This window comes from Thalassophryne amazonica, chromosome 19, assembly GCF_902500255.1.
Source record: "Thalassophryne amazonica chromosome 19, fThaAma1.1, whole genome shotgun sequence".
Classification (NCBI taxonomy): Eukaryota; Metazoa; Chordata; class Actinopteri; order Batrachoidiformes; family Batrachoididae; genus Thalassophryne; species Thalassophryne amazonica.
Window position 1 is genome coordinate 10,919,435 of NC_047121.1, and position 20,085 is coordinate 10,939,519.

The 20,085-nt window shown below is 42.2% G+C and overlaps 1 protein-coding gene across 1 annotated transcript in view; it reads right to left on the minus strand.

Moving 5' to 3' along the window:
- Positions 1 to 13,387, minus strand: part of rin3 (Ras and Rab interactor 3) — a 61,451-nt gene extending 48,064 nt beyond the window's left edge. Inside the window, 1 exon segment of the mRNA XM_034195422.1 lies at positions 13,076 to 13,387. Coding sequence (XP_034051313.1) covers positions 13,076 to 13,110 — 35 coding nt within the window. The 5' untranslated portion in view covers positions 13,111 to 13,387.
- Positions 13,388 to 20,085: the final 6,698 nt, after the last annotated feature.

Genomic DNA, 20,085 nt, shown 5'->3' on the forward strand with positions numbered 1-20,085 from the left:
TGCCTGCATAGAGAGCATTTTAACATACTGCATGGGCGTATGGTATACAAGCTGTGCAGTGGCTCAGAGGAAAGCGCTCCAGCGGGTCATCAATACCGCCCAAAGGATTGCCCTCTCACCACACTTGAAGAGCTACACAGTGACCGTTGTCTCAAAAAAGCCAAGAACATTATCAAGCACATACACCATCCAGGTCACTCCCTGTATGACTGTTACCATCAAGAAGAAGGTACAGGTCACTGATGTAAGGACAAAGAGACTCAAACACAGCTTTTATCCATCTTCAGTAACTATCCTCAATGCCATTAGAGGACAGTGTGACTGTGCCAACTATGTATGTGGAGGTGTGTGTGGTGTGAATGTATGTATGTATGTATTATGTATGTATGTATGCATGTGTGTACAGTATATGGGGACGTGGGTATACAGTGTTTATGTATGTACTCGTATATGCTGTTTTTACCCATGTGGACTGGGTATGTGTGCGCTGCTATATGTTCCTTTTTTTTAGAACTAGTAATTTTAAGTGTTTAATTGTTTTTATATATGGATTTGGTGCTTAGGGCTTGTTCTTGCCACGATCAGAGCCTCTGTGCTGTTCTTTTCTAGTCACTGGTCTCCTCTATCTGTCGATTGTACATCCCATGGAGGGGCTTGGTCTTCCATAATATCTCCTCCTCCATTTCCTTATCACTGTCTGTCTTCAGCATTCTTGCAGCAGCTGATCTCAGGGGGCCATCTTTCTGATGTATTCATGGCTGCTCCTCCCCTCATCCTGGATTATGGCTCTGACACTCAGTAATCCTCACCCTCCCTCCTTGTGTTGCTCATAGAGCCTCAGGGTACCTGCACTTTTGGGTGGAAACCTCTGTGCATTGTGAGGAAGTTTTTGTGTTTTGACATCAGTGGCATCTACACTCAACAAAAATATAATGCAACACTTTTGGTTTTGCTCCCATTTTGTATGAGATGAACTCAAAGATCTAAACTTTTTCCACATACACAATATCACCATTTCCCTCAAATATTGTTCACAAACCAGTCGAAATCTGTGATAGTGAGCACTTCTCCTTTGCTGAGATAATCCATCCCACCTCACAGGTGTGCCATATCAAGATGCTGATTAGACACCATGATTAGTGCACAGGTGTGCCTTAGACTGCCCACAATAAAAGGCCACTCTGAAAGGTGCAGTTTTGTTTTATTGGGGGGGGATACCAGTCAGTATCTGGTGTGACCACCATTGCCTCATGCAGTGCAACACATCTCCTTCGCATCATCCGTGAAGAGAACACCTCTCCAACGTGCCAAACGCCAGCGAATGTGAGCATTTGCCCACTCAAGTCGTTTACGACGACGAACTGGAGTGAGGTCGAGACCCCAATGAGGATGACGAGCATGCAGATGAGCTTCCCTGAGACGGTTTCTGACAGTTTGTGCAGAAATTCTTTGGTTATGCAAACCGATTGTTCCAGCAGCTGTCCGAGTGGCTGGTCTCAGACGATCTTGGAGGTGAACATGCTGGATGTGGAGGTCCTGGGCTGGTGTGGTTACACGTGGTCTGCGGTTGTGAGGCTGGTTGGATGTACTGCCAATTCTCTGAAACGCCTTTGGAGACGGCTTATGGTAGAGAAATGAACATTCAATACACGAGCAACAGCTCTGGTTGACATTCCTGCTGTCAGCATGCCAATTGCACGCTCCCTCAAATCTTGCGACATCTGTGGCATTGTGCTGTGTGATAAAACTGCACCTTTCAGAGTGGCCTTTTATTGTGGGCAATCTAAGGCACCCTGTGCACTAATCATGGTGTCTAATCAGCATCTTGATATGGCACACCTGTGAGGTGGGATGGATTATCTCAGCGAAGGAGAAGTGCTCACTATCACAGATTTCGACTGGTTTGTGAACAATATTTGAGGGAAATGGTGATATTGTGTATGTGGAAAAAGTTTTAGATCTTTGAGTTTGTCTCATACAAAATGGGAGCAAAACCAAAAGTGTTGCGTTTATATTTTTGTTGAGTATATGTCCTCCTGTGGCCAACTTACTATCCCAGTTGGATACCTGATGACTGATAGGGTGTATGTATTGATATATATGGGCAGCACAGTGGTTTAGTGGTTAGCACTGTTGCCTCACAGCAAGAAGGTCATGGGATCAACTCCCACCTGTGGCCTTTCTGTGTGGAGTTTGCATGTTCTCCCCATGTTTGTGTGGGTTCCCTCCGGGTGCTCCGACTTTTTCCCCACATCCAAAGACATGCAGGGTAGGTGGATTGTAAACTTTATACTAAGTAATTGTCCAGGTCTCGCTTGTAAACGAGATCTTGATCTCAATGGAACTAACCTGGTTATATATATATATTCCCTTCAAAATTCTTCACACAACACCCCATAATGACAATGTAAAAAAAGTTTTTGAGATTTTTGCAAAATTATTACAAATAAAAAACTAAGACATCACATGTACATAAGTATTCACAGTGTTTGCCATGAAGCTCAAAATTGAGCTCAGGTGCCTCCTGTTTCCACTGATCATCCTTGAGATGTTTCTACAGCTTAATTGGAGTCCACCTGGGGTAAATTCAGTTGATTGGACATGATTTAGAAAGACACACACCTGTCTACATATAAGGTCCCACAGTTGACAGTCAGAGCACAAACCAAGCATGAAGTAAAAGGAATTGTCTGTAGACCTCTGAGACAGGAATGTCTCGGGGCACAAATCTGGGGGAAGGGTACAGAAAAGCTCTGTCCACCTGGAGTTTGCCAAAAGGCAGCTGAAGGACTCTCAGACTATGAGAAAGAAAATTCTCTGGTCTGATGAGACAAAGATTGAACTCTTTGGTGTGAATGCCAGGCATCATGTTTGGAGGAAACCAGGCACCATCCCTACAGTGAAGCATGGTGGTGGCAGCATCATGCTGTGGGGATATTTTTCAGTAGCAGGAACTGGCAGACTAGTCAGGATTGAGGAAAAGATGAATGCAGCAATGTACAGAGACACCCTGGATAAAAACCTGCTCCAAAGCACTCTTGACCTTAGACTGGAGCAACAGTTCATCTTTGACCCTAAACACACAGCCATGATATCAAAGGAGTGACTTCAGGACAACTCTGTGAATGTCCTTGAGTGGCCCAGCCAGAGCCCAGACCAGAATCCGATTGAACATCTCTGAAGTGATCTGAAAATGGCTGTGCATTGACGCACCCCATCCAACCTGATGGAGCTTGAGAGGTGCTGCAAAGAGGAATGGACAAAACTGTCCAAAGATAGGTGCACCAAGCTTGTGGCATCATCTTCAAGAAGACTTGAGGTTGTAATTGCTGCCAAAGGTACATCAATGAAATACTAAGCAAAGAGTGTGAATACTTATGTACAACTGATTTCTTAGTTTTTTATTTTTATTAAATTTGCAAAAATAATAATAATAAAAAAAACGTCATTATGGGGTGTTGTGAGTAGCATTTCAAGGGAAAAATGAATATATATTTTGGAATAAGGATGTAACATAATAAGATGTGGAAAAAGTGAAGCGCTGTAATTGTTGAAATCTTGGCATTGCAAATTTCTGGAGAGTCTGACCAGTTATACAGCATCAAGATGTGAAATTTCAGATAGTTTGTCTGAAGGCACATGGAGACTTAAACCTGGACTCAACATGTTTTATTGAATGAATGAAGATACTTCTCTGTGCCATTCCAGCATGAAGCTGTTCATCTATCCCCTGACAACTGGCTGTAAAAGTGATGATGATCTGTCTTTCAAATAATCCTTATATTTACTTTGTCCAGTTACTTTTGGATGCTGAAATAATGTATTCATAATTTCAAAATGGTTAATGTGATTTTTTTTAAACCCAAGCACATATTTGCTTCACAGGAACTCCATTTTGATGGTGAACTGAGGCAAAACGACAAAAAACTGTATCAGTGTCAAAGTAGTTTTGGACCTGTCTGTATGTCCATCAGATTGGTGGAGTAGCATTGGTCTAAATTTTGATATAATGGGCATCAGTTGCAGGTTTAGTACTAACATCATTCCGTACTCCATCATCCATTCCATCATTCCACTGACTGCTCACTGAGATCTAGCTCCAGACAAATGAGTAAAGTCAAGCAATTCCCATTTATACCTCCATCAGTGTGGAATTTAAAAAGAACGATGCATGATGCTGATCCATGCCCTAAAAGCGCTACACACTATGTTATAAATGTACATAAACATACATGTGTCTGCAATGGTGTTTTTGAATACGTATGACTTCATTATGAAGTCATTTACACCAATAAATGACAAATATTTTGCTGATCAACATACGCTTTAGCTCATCCATTGAGGCTTCTTGGTTGTTGGGATATAACAAACTAGTGTGTTGCCGTGGGGATCCATGGGTTCTAGATTGGGTCATGTTTGTAAAACAGGGAGCTGACATTTTTCAAGGGTGGTAATAAATTATGCAATTTTTTTATAAAGAAAAATCATTATAAAAACTTTTCATGATTTCTAGTACTTTCACTTAAAAAAGTGAAAGTATTGGAAATTAAAAAGAGACCGTTTTGTGAATAATTGTATTTATTATCAATCAATCAATCAATTTTTTTATATAGCGCCAAATCACAACAAACAGTTGCCCCAAGGCGCTTTATATTGTAAGGCAAGGCCATACAATAATTATGTAAAACCCCAACGGTCAAAACGACCCCCTGTGAGCAAGCACTTGGCTACAGTGGGAAGGAAAAACGGCCTTTTAACAGGAAGAAACCTCCAGCAGAACCAGGCTCAGGGAGGGGCAGTCTTCTGCTGGGACTGGTTGGGGCTGAGGGAGAGAACCAGGAAAAAGACATGCTGTGGAGGGGAGCAGAGATCGATCACTAATGATTAAATGCAGAGTGGTGCATACAGAGCAAAAAGAGAAAGAAACAGTGCATCATAGGAACCCCCCAGCAGTCTACGTCTATAGCAGCATAACTAAGGGATGGTTCAGGGTCACCTGATCCAGCCCTAACTATAAGCTTTAGCAAAAATGAAAGTTTTAAGCCTAATCTTAAAAGTAGAGAGGGTGTCTGTCTCCCTGATCTGAATTGGGAGCTGGTTCCACAGGAGAGGAGCCTGAAAGCTGAAGGCTCTGCCTCCCATTCTACTCTTACAAACCCTAGGAACTACAAGTAAGCCTGCAGTCTGAGAGCGAAGCGCTCTATTGGGGTGATATGGTACTACGAGGTCCCTAAGATAAGATGGGACCTGATTATTCAAAACCTATAAGTAAGAAGAAGAATTTTAAATTCTATTCTAGAATTAACAGGAAGCCAATGAAGAGAGGCCAATATGGGTGAGATATGCTCTCTCCTTCTAGTCCCCGTCAGTACTCTAGCTGCAGCATTTTGAATTAACTGAAGGCTTTTTAGGGAACTTTTAGAACAACCTGATAATAATGAATTACAATAGTCCAGCCTAGAGGAAATAAATGCATGAATTAGTTTTTCAGCATCACTCTGAGACAAGACCTTTCTGATTTTAGAGATATTGCGTAAATGCAAAAAAGCAGTCCTACATATTTGTTTAATATGCGCTTTGAATGACATATCCTGATCAAAAATGACTCCAAGATTTCTCACAGTATTACTAGAGGTCAGGGTAATGCCATCCAGAGTAAGGATCTGGTTAGACACCATGTTTCTAAGATTTGTGGGGCCAAGTACAATAACTTCAGTTTTATCTGAGTTTAAAAGCAGGAAATTAGAGGTCATCCATGTCTTTATGTCTGTAAGACAATCCTGCAGTTTAGCTAATTGGTGTGTGTCCTCTGGCTTCACGGATAGATAAAGCTGGGTATCATCTGCGTAACAATGAAATTTAAGCAATACCGTCTAATAATACTGCCTAAGGGAAGCATGTATAAAGTGAATAAAATTGGTCCTAGCACAGAACCTTGTGGAACTCCATAATTAACTTTAGTCTGTGAAGAAGAGTCCCCATTTACATGAACAAATTGTAATCTATTAGACAAATATGATTCAAACCACCGCAGCGCAGTGCCTTTAATACCTATGGCATGCTCTAATCTCTGTAATAAAATTTTATGGTCAACAGTATCAAAAGCAGCACTGAGGTCTAACAGAACAAGCACAGAGATGAGTCCACTGTCCGAGGCCATAAGAAGATCATTTGTAACCTTCACTAATGCTGTTTCTGTACTATGATGAATTCTAAAACCTGACTGAAACTCTTCAAATAGACCATTCCTCTGCAGATGATCAGTTAGCTGTTTTACAACTACCCTTTCAAGAATTTTTGAGAGAAAAGGAAGGTTGGAGATTGGCCTATAATTAGCTAAGATAGCTGGGTCAAGTGATGGCTTTTTAAGTAATGGTTTAATTACTGCCACCTTAAAAGCCTGTGGTACATAGCCAACTAACAAAGATAGATTGATCATATTTAAGATCGAAGCATTAAATAATGGTAGGGCTTCCTTGAGCAGCCTGGTAGGAATGGGGTCTAATAAACATGTTGATGGTTTGGATGAAGTAACTAATGAAAATAACTCAGACAGAACAATCGGAGAGAAAGAGTCTAACCAAATACCGGCATCACTGAAAGCAGCCAAAGATAACGATACATCTTTGGGATGGTTATGAGTAATTTTTTCTCTAATAGTTAAAATTTTGTTAGCAAAGAAAGTCATGAAGTCATTACTAGTTAAAGTTAATGGAATACTCAGCTCAATAGAGCTCTGACTCTTTGTCAGCCTGGCTACAGTGCTGAAAAGAAACCTGGGGTTGTTCTTATTTTCTTCAATTAGTGATGAGTAGAAGATGTCCTAGCTTTACGGAGGGCTTTTTTTTATAGAGCAACAGACTCTTTTTCCAGGCTAAGTGAAGATCTTCTAAATTAGTGAGACGCCATTTCCTCTCCAGCTTACGGGTTATCTGCTTTAAGCTACGGGTTTGTGAGTTATACCACGGAGTCAGGCACTTCTGATTTAAAGCTCTCTTTTTCAGAGGAGCTACAGCATCCAAAGTTGTCTTCAATGAGGATGTAAAACTATTGACGAGATACTCTATCTCACTTACAGAGTTTAGGTACCTACTCTGCACTGTGTTGGTATATGGCATTAGAGAACATAAAGAAGGAATCATATCCTTAAACCTAGTTACAGCGCTTTCTGAAAGACTTTTAGTGTAATGAAACTTATTCCCCACTGCTGGGTAGTCCATCAGAGTAAATGTAAATGTTATTAAGAAATGATCAGACAGAAGGGAGTTTTCAGGGAATACTGTTAAATCTTCTATTTCCATACCATAAGTCAGAACAAGATCTAAGATATGATTAAAGTGGTGGGTGGACTCATTTACATTTTGAGCAAAGCCAATAGAGTCTAATAATAGATTAAATGCAGTGTTGAGGCTGTCATTCTCAGCATCTGTGTGGATGTTAAAATCGCCCACTATAATTATCTTATCTGAGCTAAGCACTAAGTCAGACAAAAGGTCTGAAAATTCACAGAGAAACTCACAGTAACGACCAGGTGGACGATAGATAATAACAAATAAAACTGTTTTTTGGGACTTCCAATTTGGATGGACAAGACTAAGAGTCAAGCTTTCAAATGAATTAAAGCTCTGTCTGGGTTTTTGATTAATTAATAAGCTGGAATGGAAGATTGCTACTAATCCTCTGCCCCGGCCCGTGCTACGAGCATTCTGGCAGTTAGTGTGACTCAGGGGTGTTGACTCATTTAAACTAACATATTCATCCTGCTGTAACCAGGTTTCTGTAAGGCAGAATAAATCAATATGTTGATCAATTATTATATCATTTACCAACAGGGATTTAGAAGAGAGAGACCTAATGTTTAATAGACCACATTTAACTGTTTTAGTCTGTGGTGCAGTTGAAGGTGCTATATTATTTTTTCTTTTTGATTTTTATGCTTAAATAGATTTTTGCTGGTTATTGGTGGTCTGGGAGCAGGCACCATCTCTACGGGATGGGGTAATGAGGGGATGGCAGGGGAGAGAAGCTGCAGAGAGGTGTGTAAGACTACAACTCTGCTTCCTGGTCCCAACCCTGGATAGTCACGGTTTGGAGGATTTAAGAAAATTGGCCAGATTTCTAGAAATGAGAGCTGCTCCATCCAAAGTGGGATGGATGCCGTCTCTCCTAACAAGACCAGGTTTTCCCCAGAAGCTTTGCCAATTATCTATGAAGCCCACCTCATTTTTTGGACACCACTCAGACAGCCAGCAATTCAAGGAGAACATGCGGCTAAACATGTCACTCCCGGTCCGATTGGGGAGGGGCCCAGAGAAAACTACAGAGTCCGACATTGTTTTTGCAAAGTTACACACCGATTCAATGTTAATTTTAGTGACCTCCGATTGGCGTAACCGGGTGTCATTACTGCCGACGTGAATTACAATCTTACCAAATTTACGCTTAGCCTTAGCCAGCAGTTTCAAATTTCCTTCAATGTCACCTGCTCTGGCCCCCGGAAGACAATTGACTATGGTTGCTGGTGTCGCTAACTTCACATTTCGCAAAACAGAGTCGCCAATAACCAGAGTTTGATCCTCGGCGGGTGTGTCGTCGAGTGGGGAAAAACGGTTAGAGATGTGAACGGGTTGGCGGTGTACACGGGGCTTCTGTTTAGGGCTACGCTTCCTCCTCACAGTCACCCAGTCAGCCTGCTTTCCCTGCTGCTCGGGATCTGCCAGGGGGTAACTAACGGCGGCTAAGCTACCTTGGTCCGCACCGACTACAGGGGCCTGGCTAGCTGTAGAATTTTCCATGGTGCGGAGCTGAGTCTCCAATTCGCCCAGCCTGGCCTCCAAAGCTACGAATAAGCTACACTTATTACAAGTACCGTTACTGCTAAAGGAGGCCGAGGAATAACTAAACATTTCACACCCAGAGCAGAAAAGTGCGGGAGAGACAGGAGAAGCCGCCATGCTAAATCGGCTAAGAGCTAGTAGCTACGCTAAGCTAGCGGATTCCTAAAAACACGCAAAGTGAATAATGTGTACATAATTTAGAGGTGATTCAGCAGAAGGAGTACTTTAGTTAAGGCACGTAAAGATTACACTGGGAAACAAATTGTAATCTAGATAACTAGATCAATCTAACTGCGCAGATTAAACAGCTAACAGATACAGAAAAACACCGCTGTGCTCCGGAACAGGAAGTGATACAATACCGCAGTGAGAGCCAACCACCAGTAGAGGAAAATTTGGGCCATTTAGCTGATGTCATGTTTAACAACTGAAAGGTTGAAATATTTCCTTTGTTCAGAGCTTGTCTGGTTACCAGGGACTGAATAATGGTGATATCAACATTCATTGTTCACTGTTGTTACCTAATATCCCTAATTTCTCCAAAAAATATTAGTCTTATCAACTTTCCGTTTTGACAGCGTTCATCCTTGACCCAAAATACATAAACATACCAAACAGCAAATGTCAGCTCTCCCCAGTTTCTCTGTGATTGAAGTTACACACACACACACACACACACACACACACACACACACACACACACACACACACACACACACACACACACACACACACACACACACACACACACACAGGCCACTTGGCTTGTAATATATATATACTCAACAAAAATATAAACGCAACACTTTTGGTTTTGCTCCCATTTTGTATGAGATGAACTCAAAGATCTAAAACTTTTTCCACATACACAATATCACCATTTCCCTCAAATATTGTTCACAAACCAGTCTAAATCTGTGACAGTGAGCACTTCTCCTTTGCTGAGATAATCCTTCCCACCTCACAGGTGTGCCATACCAAGATGCTGATTAGACACCATGATTAGTGCACAGGTGTGCCCTAGACTGCCCACAATAAAAGGCCACTCTGAAAGGTGCAGTTTTATCACACAGCACAATGCCACAGATGTTGCAAGATTTGAAGTATCATGCAATTGGCATGCTGACAGCAGGAATGTCAACCAGAGCTGTTGCTCGTGTATTGAATGTTCATTTCTCTACCATAAGCCGTCTCCAAAGGTGTTTCAGAGAATTTGGCAGTACATCCAACCAGCCTCACAACCGCAGACCACGTGTAACCACACCAGCCCAGGACCTCCACATCCACCATGTTCACCTCCAAGATTGTCTGAGACCAGCCACTCGGACAGCTGCTGAAACAATCGGTTTGCATAACCAAAGAATTTCTGCACAAACTGTCAGAAACCGTCTCAGGGAAGCTCATCTGCATGCTCGTCGTCCTCATCGGGGTCTCGACCTGACTCCAGTTCGTCGTCGTAACCGACTTGAGTGGGCAAATGCTCACATTCACTGGCGTTTGGCACATTGGAGAGGTGTTCTCTTCACGGATGAATCCCGGTTCACACTGTCCAGGGCAGATGGCAGACAGTGTGTGTGGCGTTGTGTGGGTGAGCGGTTTTCTGATGTCAATGTTGTGGATCGAGTGGCCCATGGTGGCGGTGGGGTTATGGTATGGGCAGGCGTCTGTTATGGACGAAGAACACAGGTGCATTTTATTGATGGCATTTTGAATGCACAGAGATACCGTGATGAGATCTTGAGGCCCATTGTTGTGCCATACATCCAAGAACATCACCTCATGTTGCAGCAGGATAATGCACGGCCCCATGTTGCAAGGATCTGTACACAATTCTTGGAAGCTGAAAATGTCCCAGTTCTTGCATGGCCGGCATACTCACCGGACATGTCACCCATTGAGCATGTTTGGGATGCTCTGGACCGGCGTATACGACAGCGTGTACCAGTTCCTGCCAATATCCAGCAACTGAAGAGGAGTGGACCAACATTCCACAGGCCACAATTGACAACCTGATCAACTCTATGCGAAGGAGATGTGTTGCACTGCATGAGGCAAATGGTGGTCACACCAGATACTGACTGGTATCCCCCCCCCCCCCAATAAAACAAAACTGCACCTTTCAGAGTGGCCTTTTATTGTGGACAGTCTAAGGCACACCTGTGCACTAATCATGGTGTCTAATCAGCATCTTGATATGGCACACCTGTGAGGTGGGATGGATTATCTCAGCAAAGGAGAAGTGCTCACTGTCACAGATTTAGACTGGTTTGTGGCCAATATTTGAGGGAAGTGGTGATATTGTGTATGTGGAAAAAGTTTTAGATCTTTGAGTTCATCTCATACAAAATGGGAGCAAAACCAAAAGTGTTGCGTTTATATTTTTGTTGAGTATAATGATTTACTGCCCCCTGCTGGAATGGTGTGAGTCCAGAATTTAATTATTAACATCCAAGAACTCAATGGTTCTTGGGCTGGTACTTTCTGGCTTATGTGCTGCCCTGATCTACCGGAAAATTGGCAAGACGGCGGCATCAAGAACCACGGCCCTTCGCTTGTCCATCATAATTAACGAGGTTGGCAAGGCAGTTCATTCTCAGACTGCGATGACTCTTGAACTCAGACGCAAATTGGATGACATCTTGGAGCAGATGTGTGCCTTGCAGATGAAGTTGAAGATTTCAGAGGCCAGTCAATATTCTTAATTCATAGTTGGGATTGGGTTGTTCAAGTGCAACTGTTAAAAAGTGTTTTTCACTGCTCAAACCATAACACTACGGGCTTATCAAGCCTGAAGGTCAAGTTGCCCGACTGTTTTTCCTCCAGAGGAATTTCTTCGGCCTGGGGATCATTTGGCTGTTTCTTATCTCAACTCACAAAGACAATAAACTGTTTTCATAGGACTGAAGCATGTTCCATTCCCTCCCCCCACCCCCCTCCTATCCCCCATCAACACCACCCACTCCGGCGTCTGCTCACGTCACTGCTTTCCCCTTCTGCGGGGGCGGAGCAGTTTTAGCTGCAGCCCCCGTTCTTCCCCCCAAGCTGACAGTGGCACATCTCAGGTTTGCTGCGTGACCTTCACCCACTTGCCTCAATTCGGATAACGGACTTCTTCAAACTTAGTGCACATAAACAATGTCAAATGTGTATGTGCTGTCTTTAATTCTGATGTGTACCATTATTACTGTAAACAAGTAATAATTGTGGACTAATTGCTGTCTGAGGTAACTGGAGTGAAAACATAATTTCTCCACTGTGAGATCAATAAAGTATATCTCATCTCATCATTCACTGTTCTTACCTAATATCCCTAATTTCTCCAAAAATATTAGTCGTATCAACTTTCTGTTTTTGCACCGTTAATGCTTGACCCAAAATACATAAAACATACCAAATGGCAAATGTCAGCTTTCCCCAGTTTGTCCATGATCGAAGTTGCACATGCACGTACACAGAGGCCATTGGCTTTTAATATATAGAAGGTGTTTTTCGGACCATGTGTTCCTTGACCTCTGACCTTTGCAAAACTATGCCAAATTCTACTCACCTCTGGATATCTATCCCAGTAATATTCCCACCAAGTTTGAAGAAAGTCTGTCTAGCTGTCTTTAAGTTATCTTTTACACACACACACACACACACACACACACACACACACACACGAGTCTCGGTGATAGCAATAGTAAAGGCCTTTTACTGTTGCCGCTTCACCAACATGCACCGTAAAAAAAAACAAACAAACAAAGAAACCAAAAAAATCAAACTCTCTGGGCCTGCCAGTGGAAATCTTTTTGGATGATCTAATTGCAAAATCAAAATCTGCCTGATTATCTTCACTAAACCCAAGTCATGAACTGACACCTCGCTTGAAATCAGTGGGTTTTATTTTGTTTTTTTTACTGTGAAAAGTCAAACTGTCTCCGTGACCCACATTCAAACTGCAGAAAAGTTCCAGCAAACTGACTTCATATTATTCCCTGAGGGTTTCTAACGGTCTGATCCGTGTCAGCCATCAGCTGTGAGAACAAACACACACCAAACACACACAGTTCAACACAGCCAGCGTCAGTCCAGAAGTCACATCTGAAAGCAGGATCTGATGTTTCCAAGTGGAAAACCCGGAGCGGCCGGTGACCTATATACCGAGGCAGTGAGTCACCCCATCTGTCTGACTTTCAAAGCCCCTGATCCGTCTCCCCTCCGTGACGGCCGGATCGAAGCCCCCGCCCGGTGCTCACCCCGTGTCTCCGGCGGTGACAGTGCTGTCCTCCATCAGGCTTCCACAGGCTGAGGGTTCTACTGCCGTGTCAGTCCGTCTGCTCCATCTCAGAGCCCGCCTCCTCTGGGCCCACTCGACCTCCGCCTGTTGCACAGAGCAGCACTGAATAAGGAAAAAGTCAAAGGGAGAGAAAATATGTTAGTCAGTGTGTCAGCCCTCCTCCTCCTCCTGAACTGGTCTCTGCTTCCTGCTCTGATCATCAGGAAGGAAGAGGCCGAGCGCTGTGGTCTGTGGGACACGGACACACACGCACATACACACATATACATACACACTTTCTTCAGCACTCTGCTGTATTGCAAAAAAAAAAAAAAAATCTCTCACACACACACAGAAATATGACTCCGCTCGATTTCCACACAGACTCCTAAACGTCCGAAACACCTCCTCCTTTTCCTTGGACCCTCCCCACTTTAAGGACTTCCAGATGCTCCTCAGCTTAAACTGTGGAATGCACAACTTCATGTTTTTTGCGAGCGCGCCTGTTCTTTTTGCCCTCCATGTTTGCCTTGATCCTCTGCACCACCTCCTCTTAAACCATTTGCATGAAACGCCTCATTTTTCTCCTCCTCGCCTGCTTGACTTTCCTTATCTTGCTGTCAGTTAGAATGTCTCCTCTTTCTCACAGAGGAAGCAGCCTTGGCCTCAGACTGAAGGAGCTTTAGACTTCTGTGGATGTGATTGGAGAAACACTGTGACCACTGTGGTCTTTACCTTCCACGTCTGTTCTACTTCTTCCTTCAGACCCTGGTACTTATTGACCTTCTCTTGCTCTTTCTTTCTGATGCTGCTTTCACTTGGAATTGCCAGCATGCTTTTTACACCCAGTCCACCATGTGCTGGACACACACACACACACACACACACACACACACACACACACACACACACACACACACACACACACACACACACACACACACACACACGCGCGCGCGCCCTCTCCAGGGAGGGTGGTATGTTTGATCCTCACGCTTGGGTCCTCAGGTTTGGTGCAGTATCTTAGCTGTTCCTCAGACCGCACTGGACTGTCTCTGGGGCACATTTGCACAGACTGCAACTTGGGTCCTGTTGGCTGTGGTAGACTCCTGCCTCTATGGATCTGGTGCTTAGGGCTTGTTCTTCTGCTGCCATGCTGCCATGGTGACCGGCTGTGCAGCTCCTGCTTCCTATAAATGGCTTCTTTCTTTCAAGTTTGCCTTCAGCAGATGAATTGCGTGGATTTAATTAGGCTGATTGACTCAGCCAGAATACATCATTGCACTTCCTTGACTTTAGCCGTTATGTTCAAAATTGCTTTTAACATGCTGAAGGGAAAAGCCACTTGGATGATGAGCAGTGAAATGTCTCAATGTCTGGTTTGGCTTTAAACATACTCAGTTTGATGCCAGTGCATGTTGCTGTAAATGTCAGGACTTAAATAGTTCATTTAGACCGCCGTACGTAGGTTCTTGGTTGCTCTGCGTGATGCAAAAATAGCACTTTTGACTTGCTTTTGCAGTCTGTTTTGGGTTATTATCAGTGAGTTGAATGCGTTTAATTTAGCAGAATTCATACATCTGGTTCAAGACATCACAATGATATAAACACGCACGATAAACCTCATCTCACGAGCAGTTCCTTCTCTTCCCCTCCCATCTGTTCTTTTCATGAATTTGGTACGAGTTGGTTCTGGTCTTGCCTGCCGGTTCTGAGTGCTGCTGTGACATCAGGTCCGAAAGCTGGTTCAGATCCAGTGATAACACCCTACACAGAATGTGGATTTACATTTAGATTACAGCTTTCTGTACTTGATTGCCAACCTTGTGAACTAGCTGGTGCTGTTTGTGACCAGGATGGCAAATAACTACTATGATAAACTATATTTGCGGTATTGTGTACTGCACTATCTGGGAAAAGAGATTTTTATGAAATTTAATTTTTACTTAGTGGAGAATTTTTTTTCTGCTGATGCTTGTGAGAGAACAACACTGCAAAGACAAAATTTTAACCTTTTATTACTGCTTCTTCGGAAGTATTGTTTGTCAAGAAGCTCACATTTGGCGCATTACTGCCACCACCTGGACTAAGGGTCATGTTGCATTCTAATTTTGGTGACACACCTTTTCCTTGTGTTCTGGCTGCATCTGACACCTTCTAGGATTGATTCACCTGCTGCTCCTCCACACATCTGCAGCCTCTCTGCCAATTATTGCACAGCTTTTAAGGCACTCGCACTATATTGTTCCATTCTGGTGTATTTGCTGTTGTTTGTTTTGGCTTCCCCGGATCTGAAACCTGTCTCTTTATTTTGCTCTGTCTGCTGACAGCTGTTGACTTTTGAGGATCGTCTTCCTGACATTAGTCGTATTCGATTGGGTGATTTGGTGCTGCACTTTTTCACATTCATGAGCACATTCACATTCATGAGCATGAATTCATGTCTTGTGTGTGATCAGCTTAATTTCAGTTATTAATATGCATCTATTCCTGCATTTCACACCTGCAACACATTCATAAAAAAAGTTGTGATTTTAAAGAATTTATCAATCAATCAATCAATTTTTATATAGCGCCAAATCACAACAAACAGTTGCCCCAAGGCGCTTTATATTGTAAGGCAAAAGCCATACAATAATTATGTAAAACCCCAACGGTCAAAACGACCCCCTGTGAGCAAGCACTTGGCTACAGTGGGAAGGAAAAACTCCCTTTTAACAGGAAGAAACCTCCAGCAGAACCAGGCTCAGGGAGGGGCAGTCTTCTGCTGGGACTGGTTGGGGCTGAGGGAGAGAACCAGGAAAAAGACATGCTGTGGAGGGGAGCAGAGATCGATCACTAATGATTAAATGCAGAGTGGTGCATACAGAGCAAAAAGAGAAAGAAACAGTGCATCATGGGAACCCCCCAGCAGTCTACGTCTATAGCAGCATAACTAAGGGATGGTTCAGGGTCACCTGATCCAGCCCTAACTATAAGCTTTAGCAAAAAGGAAAGTTTTAAGCCTAATCTTAAAAGTAGAGAGGGTGTCTGTCTCCCTGATCTGAATTGGGAGCTGGTTCCACAGGAGAGGAGCCTGAAAGCTGAAGGCTCTGCCTCCCATTCTACTCTTACAAACCCTAGGAACTACAAGTAAGCCTGCAGTCTGAGAGCGAAGCGCTCTATTGGGGTGATATGGTACTACGAGGTCCCTAAGATAAGATGGGACCTGATTATTCAAAACCTTATAAGTAAGAAGAAGAATTTTAAATTCTATTCTAGAATTAACAGGAAGCCAATGAAGAGAGGCCAATATGGGTGAGATATGCTCTCTCCTTCTAGTCCCCGTTAGTACTCTAGCTGCAGCATTTTGAATTAACTGAAGGCTTTTTAGGGAACTTTTAGGACAACCTGATAATAATGAATTACAATAGTCCAGCCTAGAGGAAATAAATGCATGAATTAGTTTTTCAGCATCACTCTGAGACAAGACCTTTCTAATTTTAGAGATATTGCGTAAATGCAAAAAAGCAGTCCTACATATTTGTTTAATATGCGCTTTGAATGACATATCCTGATCAAAAATGACTCCAAGATTTCTCACGGTATTACTAGAGGTCAGGGTAATGCCATCCAGAGTAAGGATCTGGTTAGACACCATGTTTCTAAGATTTGTGGGGCCAAGTACAATAACTTCAGTTTTATCTGAGTTTAAAAGCAGGAAATTAGAGGTCATCCATGTCTTTATGTCTGTAAGACAATCCTGCAGTTTAGCTAATTGGTGTGTGTCCTCTGGCTTCATGGATAGATAAAGCTGGGTATCATCTGCGTAACAATGAAAATTTAAGCAATACCGTCTAATAATACTGCCTAAGGAAAGCATGTATAAAGTGAATAAAATTGGTCCTAGCAAAGAACCTTGTGGAACTCCATAATTAACTTTAGTCTGTGAAGAAGATTCCCCATTTACATGAACAAATTGTAATCTATTAGACAAATATGATTCAAACCACCGCAGCGCAGTGCCTTTAATATGTATGGCATGCTCTAATCTCTGTAATAAAATTTTATGGTCAACAGTATCAAAAGCAGCACTGAGGTCTAACAGAACAAGCACAGAGATGAGTCCACTGTCTGAGGCCATAAGAAGATCATTTGTAACCTTCACTAATGCTGTTTCTGTACTATGATGAATTCTAAAACCTGACTGAAACTCTTCAAATAGACCATTCCTCTGCAGATGATCAGTTAGCTGTTTTACAACTACCCTTTCAAGAATTTTTGAGAGAAAAGGAAGGTTGGAGATTGGCCTATAATTAGCTAAGATAGCTGGGTCAAGTGATGGCTTTTTAAGTAATGGTTTAATTACTGCCACCTTAAAAGCCTGTGGTACATAGCCAACTAACAAAGATAGATTGATCATATTTAAGATCGAAGCATTAAATAATGGTAGGGCTTCCTTGAGCAGCCTGGTAGGAATGGGGTCTAATAGACATGTTGATGGTTTGGATGAAGTAACTAATGAAAATAACTCAGACAGAACAATCGGAGAGAAAGAGTCTAACCAAATACCGGCATCACTGAAAGCAGCCAAAGATAACGATACGTCCTTGGGATGGTTATGAGTAATTTATTCTCTAATAGTTAAAATTTTGTTAGCAAAGAAAGTCATGAAGTCATTACTAGTTAAAGTTAATGGAATACTCAGCTCAATAGAGCTCTGACTCTTTGTCAGCCTGGCTACAGTGCTGAAAAGAAACCTGGGGTTGTTCTTATTTTCTTCAATTAGTGATGAGTAGAAAGATGTCCTAGCTTTACGGAGGGCTTTTTTATAGCGCAACAGACTCTTTTTCCAGGCTAAGTGAAGATCTTCTAAATTAGTGAGACGCCATTTCCTCTCCAACTTACGGGTTATCTGCTTTAAGCTACGAGTTTGTGAGTTATACCACGGAGTCAGGCACTTCTGATTTAAAGCTCTCTTTTTCAGAGGAGCTACAGCATCCAAAGTTGTCTTCAATGAGGATGTAAAACTATTGACGAGATACTGCCCCTCCCTGAGCCTGGTTCTGCTGGAGGTTTCTTCCTGTTAAAAGGGAGTTTTTCCTTCCCACTGTAGCCAAGTGCTTGCTCACAGGTTGCGTTTTGACCGTTGGGGTTTTACATAATTATTGTATGGCCTTGCCTTACAATATAAAGCACCTTGGGGCAACTGTTTGTTGTGATTTGGCGCTATATAAAAAAATTGATTGATTGATTGATTGATACTCTATCTCACTTACAGAGTTTAGGTAGCTACTCTGCACTGTGTTGGTATATGGCATTAGAGAACATAAAGAAGGAATCATATCCTTAAACCTAGTTACAGCGCTTTCTGAAAGACTTCTAGTGTAATGAAACTTATTCCCCACTGCTGGGTAGTCCATCAGAGTAAATGTAAATGTTATAGAGAAATGATCAGACAGAAGGGAGTTTTCAGGGAATACTGTTAAGTCTTCTATTTCCATACCATAAGTCAGAACAAGATCTAAGATATGATTAAAGTGGTGGGTGGACTCATTTACATTTTGAGCAAAGCCAATAGAGTCTAATAATAGATTAAATGCAGTGTTGAGGCTGTCATTCTCAGCATCTGTGTGGATGTTAAAATTGCCCACTATAATTATCTTATCTGAGCTAAGCACTAAGTCAGACAAAAGGTCTGAAAATTCACAGAGAAACTCACAGTAACGACCAGGTGGACGATAGATAATAACAAATAAAACTGGTTTTTGGGACTTCCAATTTGGATGGACAAGGCTAAGAGTCAAGCTTTCAAATGAATTAAAGCTCTGTCTGGGTTTTTGATTAATTAATAAGCTGGAATGGAAGATTGCTGCTAATCCTCCACCTCGGCCCGTGCTACGAGCATTCTGACAGTTAGTGTGACTCGGGGGTGTTGACTCATTTAAACTAACATATTCATCCTGCTGTAACCAGGTTTCTGTAAGGCAGAATAAATCAATATGTTGATCAATTATTATATCATTTACCAACAGGGATTTAGAAGAGAGAGACCTAATGTTTAATAGACCACATTTAACTGTTTTAGTCTGTGGTGCAGTTGAAGGTGCTATATTATTTTTTCTCTTTGAATTTTTATGCTTAAATAGATTTTTGCTGGTTATTGGTGGTCTGGGAGCAGGCACCGTCTCTACGGGGATCTAATATCTTTCTAATATCACCATTCTGTCTCACAACACTTGCATTAAAAAAAACTACGCATTTTGGCGTTGAGGAGCTCAAGCGATGAAACATTTCAGGTGTTATTTTGTCCCATTCTTCATGCAAATATCTTAAAGTGTGCAAAAGTATGCACTCGTCATTGCTGCATTTTTGTTTCAAAATTTTCTATACATTTTCTATTTGGGTCACGTCAGGACGGCCAGTAGACAAGTCCGGTAACAGTGTTCTCTTCTGACACAGTCTTGTCTTTGCAATGTGTGCAGAATGTGGTTTTGCATTGTCTTGATATAAAATGAATGGACATCCCTGGAAAAGATGTCATCTTGAAGACAACATAGTATGTTGCTCTAAGTGCCCTTTTCTGTATTGATGCTACCATCACAGAAGTGTAAATTACATTTGCCAAGGGCACTGATGTAACCTCAGACCCTGGCTTTTTGGACTTATTGCTGATTACAGTCTGGGTGGTCCTTCTCATCTTTTGTCTGAAGCACAGTGTCCATTTCTTCTAATAGCACAGCAAATAACTGAAGCAATCCTTCAAATGGTGATATGTGCACCAAATTTGGCAAAAATACACCTTAGACATTACGCTTCTAAAAAAACAAAAAACAACAACAACAAAAAAAACCAAAACAACAGCAAAAAAAGACAAAACAACTGGCCACTTGAATTTTCAATAGGCAGCCAGGTAGGGGTCCACTGAAGAATTACACAGGGGTTAAAATTTACAAATGAAGAGTTCAGATGCAAAACCCAGTAAGTCCTTTTTTTTTTTCAAATGGAGAA